Source organism: Tupaia chinensis, unplaced genomic scaffold (assembly GCF_000334495.1).
Source record: "Tupaia chinensis unplaced genomic scaffold, TupChi_1.0 Scaffold000045_1, whole genome shotgun sequence".
Classification (NCBI taxonomy): Eukaryota; Metazoa; Chordata; class Mammalia; order Scandentia; family Tupaiidae; genus Tupaia; species Tupaia belangeri.
Window position 1 is genome coordinate 6,981,239 of NW_006159501.1, and position 9,777 is coordinate 6,991,015.

At 45.0% G+C, this 9,777-nt stretch overlaps 1 protein-coding gene across 3 annotated transcripts in view; it reads right to left on the minus strand.

Annotated features, from left to right (window-relative positions):
- The window catches only part of LPIN1 (lipin 1), a 111,206-nt gene that overhangs the window by 31,039 nt on the left and 70,390 nt on the right, over window positions 1-9,777 (minus strand). For all 3 annotated transcript variants that reach the window (XM_014589689.2, XM_014589685.2, XM_006140815.2), the window contains 3 exons: window positions 8,520-8,589; window positions 4,244-4,336; window positions 968-1,047 (listed from right to left, as the gene is read on the minus strand). In XM_014589689.2, coding sequence (XP_014445175.1) covers window positions 968-1,047; window positions 4,244-4,336; window positions 8,520-8,589 — 243 coding nt within the window. The remainder of the gene's footprint in view (window positions 1-967; window positions 1,048-4,243; window positions 4,337-8,519; window positions 8,590-9,777) is intronic.

Consider the following 9,777-nt stretch of genomic DNA (forward strand, 5'->3'; position numbering starts at 1 on the left):
CTGCTTGCCACCGACAGGGGGCTCTATTTCCAACAGGAATTCTGGAAATAAAAGAGCTGAAGATGCAGAGCCATGACCCATGGTCAGAGGACTTGAAAGCTATGCTCTCCTTGCCTGTCAATCAACAATGCGCATAAAGGGAAGCTCTCTCAGCTCAGGAGTTGACGAGTGGCATGAATGAAACGCCTACACCACGCCGGCTCCTAGCTCAGCCCCCGAGGTTCAGAAATGGCTCAGAGGTGGATCTTGCCCTTACTCAGTCCGTTAGCGTTTCCCATCCGCTGAGTAAGAAACGCAATCCCGACTTTCTTCAGCACAGGAATGCTGTAAAGGTGAGGGACCAGGTGAAAGATGTCGGCAGTGTCTGAGGGGCGACCACTCGGGGTCAGTATGCAGTGCTGTCATCATAATTAGCGGGACTGGGACTGCTCTCAGACGGTCACCCGCAGATCCCACACCGACAGATGACCCTGAGCAACGCCACTAACACTGAGCCACGTCCTATTACCCAAGTGTAATCTCTCCTGTGCCAAGTTCGTACGAATCCATAGCAACACCTGGAAAACACACAACGCAAGTCCCAGGACATAGCCTGTAGAAAAAAACAAGTTTCTTCAGAAGGGACATCTTTTCATGTCATTGCCCATACTACTTTTATTGTCATCAACACCGTCACAGTCATCCCTTCCTGGACATAACAGCTAGCATCCCTGCCAGCATCGGGGCCACCGCAGGCCGAGAGCACGACAGCACTCCAGTCACGCTGTGTCATCGAAGGGCCACATTTACTGGGCCGACTGTGCCTAAAGGAGCAATACCCCATTTCACCCATGGGAAAAGCGGCTTAAATTCATTGCTCCACGCTTGCTGAGTGACTCAGAGAGCCAGGGCTGGGACCCAGGTCCAAGGCTTATGCTGCTGGGTGACCCCCCTCAGCAGCCCACGGCACCTCTCCCCCACCTCGCACCTGGTGGCCATGCTGAGCTGCGCCGGTTGCTCTCCCGTGCTGAGGCCCGTCCCAGCCAAGCACTGCTCTGGCTTGCTCTCCTGGAGAACGAGGAAGGAAAGAGTTATGGAAGTGCCGAAGGGAAAGGGCGTGTGCAACGATTCTCCTCTCTAAGCAGGACCCCTCGAGGGGACCTTCCACAGAGGAGCATACCCCAGGGGGGCCCCAGAGGGCCTGTGTGTTTATTTTAGCAGGTCCCAGTTACTCCTTTGCTTAGATGGATATGGCTGAGCTGAGGGATATTTATGTCAGAAACGGCTCTGTTACCCGTAAGCATTTGTGGCACCAAACCAATACGCATCACCACGGTGCATGTATGCAAATGGCTTCGTGGGGCTGTCTGGATCCTTGAGGGCTTTCAAAATATTTTCTTGTAATTGCTGATAGAAATGCTTGAAAATATTTTCACACCACATTTTGCTTGGGAGAAACAGGAAAGCATTTTTCTTTTTCTATACCAGCTAGTCTCGATAGAAAAGCTCCTTTGACATATGAGCAGCAGTCACGGATTCCCAGAACACCTGGGCCCAGGTCGGCTTCTCTCACTTAGGAACCTCGCTCTGAGTGTCACTTCCTCTTCTGGGAAATCGAGGGAATGTATGCTACATGAGATCGAGGGGGGAGGGACACGGGACAGGCCCAGGCCCAGGGATTTCACAGGAAGTCAGTGAGGCCACACAGGACTGCTGAGGGAGGAGACAATGAAATCTCTTTCTCTGTGGTCACATTGTCAGGAGACAGGTTAATGACTTCACTATCCTACTTTAATAAAGAATGTAAACAATATGACAGGGTGACTGACGAAACATGATTGGCACACTCTTAGCATGTTTTCTTTAGTTTTCCTATAAGCACCCCAATAACTGACAGGGCAACATACCCAGTTGTTTTCAGTCTAGATATCGAGGCACGCACTCTGCCACCACTGCTAGCAAGGTTTACTAGGCTAGGTCAAATGTCTATCCAAAAGAGACGTATGTCAAAATTTTGAAAGAAGCATTTAATTTCATAAATGTCCCTTACCTCACTTGGTATTCTTCTCAATTAAATCTAGTAAGAATTTAAGCAGGTGGCATGATGGGTAAGATGCTAGATTCCCACATGGCCAAATGCAGTTCAAGTCCTGAACCTGGCAAGTTGAAACTCACGCCAGGTGTGTGTGAGCACATGCCCAAAATCTTAAAAGGAGAGGGGATTGTGGCGTGACCAACCCCTCAGGGGGAGATTTCTCATTTTCTCTCTCTCCATCTCTCTCTGTCTCTCCAGCAAGTACATGTGCTCTCTAGCAAAAATCTCTCCCAAAAAATACCAAAAAAGTTAGATACTCTTCAGTAAAGAGGCCTTTGAGAGGCCTCTACCTTAAATTCAAGAAAATCTACTCTCCAGAAAGGAAACAAGAAAGACCTTTTATGCTTTAAAGTCCCCAAAGTAAAGCTTCTATGTTTGTTCTAACTCATTAATACCCCTTGGAGACAATGGGATCATCAGTCAACCCAACCATTCTAACAGAACATTTCTAACAGTTACATCTTGATAAAACTCTTCCAACAGTGTTCAGCTGAGCAAATGAAATAGAGTTCCATTGGAAGAAATCCATTCACTGGGATTTCTTTCATTATGGAAAAAACCAGCTTAAATGTTGTCTCTGTGGTTCTTCATACTACATTCCAAGATTAATTCTTACTCCCTTAACAAATAGTGCCAAACCCCTGCTCGGGGTTCCAGGTGGGCATGACACATGGTCTCTGCCTTCACAGCATTTTAGATCTGGAGGGGACAGAGATGTGCATACACTAACAAGTGCATAATTACAAACACTGACAACACACATGAAGGAAACAGTCCCAGGCACGGCTCTGTGAGCAGAGACTAGCAGACCAGGCCAGTCTGCTGAGGAGGGCACCTGAGCTGCCAGTTGATTAAAGTAGGGGCGGGGAGACCTTAAAACAGTGAAAATATCATGTGCAAAGGCCCTGCCGTAGGAGGTGCTCATTTGAGCCAGTAAAGCTAAAACACAGAGGACAGTGGGAAAGGGGCAAAGATAAGGTTAGCTAGGGAGGCAGGGGCTAAAACACGCAAGTCCTGTCCACCGTGTTAAAGAAATCGGTCTTTATAAGAAGAGCCCTGGAAAACCGCTAACAGGTTTTAAGAAGGAAGCAATGTAAATTGGACAGGGTCCCTTCACAGACCACGCGGACAACAGCATAGGGAATAAAGAAGAAAGGCAGGAATTGGTACGAGCAGACCATCTGGATGTGACTGTGGGTAAGAGGGTGGCAGGCTGCATTTATAAAAATGGAGCCAGAAAGAAATGGGCAAATTCGAGAAATAGTTGAGACGGTGAAGTGGCAGGCCTGACAGGTGTGGGAGGAGGAAAAGGCAAGAATCTAGGCTCTGGATGGACAGCAGCGCCATGTTCTGACATGCCCCAGGGAACAAAGAACTCTGAGACCGTCAGGAGATCGATTTTGGAAATGGTGACTTTGACACACCATGAAGCGTCCACAGGGAGACAGTCACTGCACTGCTACTGGACAGACAGTCGTGAGCACAGGAGAACATCTTGTTTGGAAATATTCATGGCGTCACCACGTGGCTATGAATGAGACTGCCAGGGAAAGTAAAGAGGAAAAGCTGCAAAGAAGGCGCCGAGACAACCTCTGAGGACCTTCTCCTAGAGCAGATCAGTGAAAGGAGGGACAGCCAGAGAGGGAGGAAGAAAACCAGGTGAATGCCACAGCCCAGAAGCCAGGCAAAGAAAGTGCTTCAAAAGATAGGTTGAAAAGTTGACCAAGATATAAAAGAAATCCGTAGGCATCTAAAGAGATGGAAGCCAAAGCCATGGATATTCAGACATTCCATCTCAGGGAAAGGACTACAGTAAACCTCCATGAAAGTGTCCTCACAAGCAGCAGGAAGAGATACGTATTTTTTCAAAATAAATGATCAGGTTGGATCCCCTCTTTTGACAGATGAAGAAATGTTCCAGAACAGGTCATGGCTTGACCCGGCTCTCCAAGGTCCTCGAGCCAGACGGTGAGCCCACCCCGCCCACTCCTCGCTCTTCCACCTTCCCTCCATCCTGGGACGCTCTCCCCGCTCTGGCAGAGCTAGCCCAAGAAAACATGGCGCCACAGTGGATGCCTATTTCTCTGATGTAAGTGCTTGGGAGACAAACTTCACTACACAAAATCGGTATCGGCTAAATATAAACACTACGTGGTTTGCTGTGCTTACCTCTTTGATTGTGGTGTTTCTTCCCCTCCATGAAAACCACCATCTTCCTCCCTTTTTGGGCATCTTATCCCTCATGATAGACTCCACAGTGGCCTGTTTTAAATGGATGGTAACATAAATAATGGAACCAAAAGAAGAGCGACTTAGCACACTCAAACCAAAAGAAACACACATGCAAATTAAAGTAAGCTTAAAAAAGAAAAGAAAAGAAAACACAACATACTATTTGTGAATTAAAAATTTTAGAGAAGCAAAATCTAATGGCGTCCAAAATTACATTAAGGTAACTTAAGCATGAAGACTTAAGAAGATGTTAAAGGAATAAACAAACAACAAATAAAATACAACACAACAACAACAAAAAAAGAAAGCATTAAAAATCATTAGTGATTAGTAAAACCAGAAGTTTTCAAATTAAAGTAGCTCATTGGTTAAGATATCATTACCCTCAATATGATGATTATAAAATAAAATATGAAATGATTAATATGGAGTACAGAATCAGACAGTTTTCAACAAAAGGTAAAATGCAGATTGTTTTAGTAAGTGGAAATATCCAAATTAATAAATGCATTTGATTTAAAATCTTAAGTATTAAAAAGAAAATTCATACTTTCACCCTAAATAAAGCTTGAGGGGGGAAACTAAATAGGAACAAATAATTTTCTACTTCCAAGAACAAAATATCTACCTTGAGGTTAACTTCAGAACCAAAGTTATCTAAAATCCTTTCCTCAGTTATAGAACTTCCAAAAATCTAACACCTCAACTAGTAGTAAAAGAAAAATTTAAGTATTTCCACCTAACAGGACACAGGTAAATAAACAGATAAATAATTCACTATTTGGTCTGAAGTATTCTTTTTTTTATCATGTAAAAGGTCCCTGCCACAAAAGAGAACCTGAGTATACTAAAATACAAGCCACATATATACTGTCCGTGAACAGGACAATTCATGAAGACATCAATTACCATATTTCCCTTAAATTCACCCACAAATGCCAAAAAAAAAAAGCCTCAATTTTTAAAAGAAAGCGAAAAAGAGAAAGAAAAAATTAACAAGGTTATTTTCAGGCCTAAACTGATTTTAAAGTTCTAAAAATCAAATAAAATAAGTAGGCACAAACTCCATTAGATACTAAAATACATTTTAAAACTATAATAGTTAAAAGAATATAGTTTCAGGCCTTAAGTAAATATATCACAAGAACAGAAGACAAAAAGTCCAGAAATAAACTCAAATTCATTTAAAAAACTGAACAGGTGATAAAGTTGCAATTGCCTATCAATTTATGGGGAAGGGCTATTTAATAAAGGCATCAGGATAATTATGAAGCACTGTCAGACCCTGTTAGTTGCCCACTTGTCTCCCCCTTCTTTCTTGCCAAACAGATCTAAAATATTGTTCGGGGTTGGTCTACATAGGCCAGATGGTGGTTCAGTGGTAAAATGGAATGTTCTACAGGATAAACCAGTGGAAAGGCTCCAGGTTGATATCCGGAGACCTCCCCAGTATGTGGGGAACGTATGTGGCCATGACCCAGGGCTGGCTGAGGCTGGGAGGGGATCATGACATCAAGATCCTATTAATAAAGCTGTCTCTATGTCACTCTGCCTCACTCTTAGGAAAAAGAAATCATTTTTAAAAAGGAAAAAAAAATCATGCCGACAAGATAGACACAAGGGGATGAACCTTGATTGGCCCATGCCATTCACAGCTGTTCCTTTGTCCTACCAATAATTGGTTTAGAGATAATCATGTAACCAAGTGTTGGCCAAGGAGATAGGAGAACTCTGCCCCATCTTTCCTATTTTGGACGTGGCCAGATGAGGAAATGATGTGTCACACACTCATTTTGTGACCATACAGAAAAAGCAAAAACAAGCCAGAGGAGCAGGGCTGGCAGGTGGCGTGGTAGTTAAGATGCCGGACTCCCACATGGCCGACCACAGTTTGAGTCTCAGACCTGGCAGTTTGCTCTCTTGCTTTCTCTCTCTTCTCTTGTCAAATTAAAAAAATAATAACAAATAACTAAGTATCAAGAGGAAAAATCAGAGGAGCCAAATAATAAAACCCAAATAATAAAACCCAGAACTTGCAACCTCTAAGATTCTTATTATGTAAGAGGATAAACACTGTATTATTTAAGCCACCTTTACTGTTTTGTACAACCAAAAGCATCCTGATTCAATAGCAATCTGGGGAAAAGAAATTGATTTGGTTCCTGACACCTCCCTGATAACTTTCAAAATAAAAGAAAGATGGATCAGAGAAATAAAAGAAAGTGCTAGAAGAAAATATGCAAGGAGAGATCAGCAGATGGCGTAATGGTTACTTCACTGGACACTCACATGGTTGACTGCAGTTCGAGTCGTGGACCTGGTAGCTTGAAACCCACGCCGGGCACGTGTGTACGTGTGTGTGTGTGTGTGTGTGTGTGCCCAAAAGCCAGAGAGGAGAATGGAGAAGAAGGGATTGCGGCACAGCCATCCACGCCTTGGGAGGTGATTTCTCACTTTCTATCTGTCTATCTCTGTCTCTCTGGCAAGCGCACACACCCTATAGCAAGAAGTCTCTCTAAAAAAAAGTTTCAGAAATGAAGAAAAGTTTCAGAAATGGGGAAACAGGGCTGTTCTAAGTGTGACATAAAACAGTCATAAAAGCTAAAGACTGACAAAGTCAACAGATAAAAACCAGGTCTGCGTTAGAGAAAGGCCAAAAATAGAGCCAAAAAAATCAGTGACTGGCCCTGTGAGAGGACTGAGCATGTTCTTAAGACCAATTTCTTTAAGGTGGGAGTCACGGGTATTTCTTTTATTGCAAACTAAACCCTTTAACATTACTCCTTTTCTTATGGATTTGTATGAGTTGAGAGTTGAGAAATGCAACATGAAAACTCGTCTCAGGCCACTGACACCATGAGACATCTGGTAGGGACAATTCAAAAACCACTCTGCAGAACATGCCCTACGCCAGTCACAAAGAATACTCTCAGATGGAGGGCCCCCAAAGAGGAGCTCGCAACCCCCACACCACAGTGCACCCGCCCACCTGCGCGCACGCATGCACAACACTAAGGAGTGAGCCTCGAACACCAGCACGACCGAATGAACAGCACCCTCAGCAGCACAGACCACCTGCTAAGTGTACACAGGATATAAACAAGCCCAAGGTGGGATCTCTGCAACAAAGCAAGCCTGGAATCCAATAGGAAGATGCAACCCTGGGGAAATGGACATTTCCAGGCCGAGTGTAAAGTAAGTTGTGGGAGGACAAGAACGCTGTGGAGAGGCAGGGACCTATGCCTGTCCTCCTAACCAGACGCTTCTTTGTGGCCACTTTCATACCCTCACCTGCAGAACAGAGCTGCCCAGGCCCTGTACGTTTCCCTGCCTTGGAGAACACGGTTGGTTCCGGAGCTGAGCAACCCCTGATCCAGAGCTGGCACCTACAGTCTGATGCTCTGCCTCCCTGCACCCTGTCCTACTGCCTGATTCAACCCTACCACGCCAACTCTTCCCCTCACTGTCTCTTGGCTCTGACGCCTGGCCCCTTCATCTGCTCTGTCCCCACCTCTGTCCCTAGCACAGCAGGTCTTGGGAAAGGCACCCCTGGTCTGCACTGCCACCTTTGGGAGGTTTTGCCTTGATGGGGATGGGGCGCAGAAGAGAGAGATCCGAAACTCCTAATGTGAATACTCATGAATGTCGAAAGAGCACGATGCACTCTATAATAGAGAGCAAAAAATCGGAGGACATAAAAGCAGTGAAGGTACTTAATGAGAATAGGACAGTGTGGAATGGGGTAAGTGAAGAGAAGAGGATAGAGAAAGATAGCAAGTGAACAATAGAGAGACAGGACGTTAGTGAGAAACAGATAGGGCTTATTAACTGTTGATGATGACATGTATAGAATTCTCAACTGGATTGGTCTGAGAAGTATTTCATGATGGGCAAAGTATTTTTACAAGCAAAACGAGAAATAGCAATTGACTGTTTTATAAAAATAATTAGAATAATAAAAATAATGATTGGGGAAAACAGAAAAGATATGGAATGTTGAAGTGGGGAGATTAATGTCTCTGTACTGACTGACATGCATGGCATTCCCTTTTGAAATAAAAATAAATAAATAAATAAATAAATAAATAAAAAGAAAGAAAGAGCACGATGTAATTAACTTATTGGTTTCTAAAATAAAAGTTAAATCCAACTGCCCAGCTTAACCTAGCCATCATTTTTAGCATCTCCTACTCTTCCTCGTGTTAAAGCTCACCTTTGGCAAAGGTTTCTGGAAGGCCTGCATCGCCAGGAGCAGAGGCGCTGCGGTTGTCCAGTTGTAATATCTAACGAGAAACAGTGAGATCAGAGTGAGACCAAGGTCGAACTGAAAACCTCCCCCGTGTCACAGGAAGCAGTCACGGAAAGCTCCAGAACCCAACCGGGGTCCTTCAAGAGCTCAATACTGCTGCTTCCCACCAGCAGACCCCCTCAGACCCACCATGCAGGGGCCTCTGCTCCATCTAACCCGGTGGTCGCACTGAGGGGCCCAGCAGCTGTCATGACAGCAGGATAAACAGCCAGACGTGCCGAGACCCCTGCCACTGGTTGGACAGCAGCACATATTCACGGCACAGTGCCTGCGCCAAACCGCCAATGAGCTTTGGCATCGCTTGCCACACTCAATGAAAGGCAAGGCGGTAGCTAAGCGCATGCATGAAAACGTAAGGCAACTATAGCTTCTGCTTAGGCAGCAAAGCTGGCTCACAGTGTGCAAAATGCTAGCACGTTCTTGGCCTCCAAGATGAGGTCATTCAAGGGCTACTCCGTGGTGACCCCACGTACTGGAGGGGCCTAGACCTCACGCAATTGAGCGCAGATGCAATTAAACCCCTAAGATTGACAGCTGCCTCAGCCTATCCACCATCAGCCCTATAGAAACATGGAGGTCTGCCTGTGGTAAAGAGATAATAAAGAAGCCTAACAAAGACTTCATTTTACATCTGAAGTTTTAATGTCTAGGTCTCTACACTGGGCAAAAGTGAAACTGGAATGGTTTCATGCTACTATCAAATGACTTTCGGGGCCAGATGGTGGCACCGGAGTAACATAACACTCTGCAAGGCTGACCCATGTGAGAAGGTTCTAGATTCATGTCCGAGTCCTTCCTGAACATGCCAGGTATGCATGTGTCCGTGATCATCTGGAGCTGGCTGAAGCAAGGGTGGAGCACAGTGTGAAAGCCCTTGTTTGAAGTTCTCTTTTTCTCTCTCTCTCTCATAGAAGAAAAAAAGAGAGGACCAGCAGATGGCGTCATGGTTATATCACTGGACTCCCATGCAGTCAACTGCAGTTCGAGTCCCAGACACGGTGGCTTAAAACTCATGCCAGGCAATTGCACGAGCGTGCCCAAGATCCCAAGAGAAGAATGGAGGAGAGGCAATTGCATAATGGCCATCCCCCTGGGGGATGATTTGTCGCTTTCTGTCTGTCTCTCCAGTGAGTGTACATGCTCTATAGTAAAAAAACTCTCA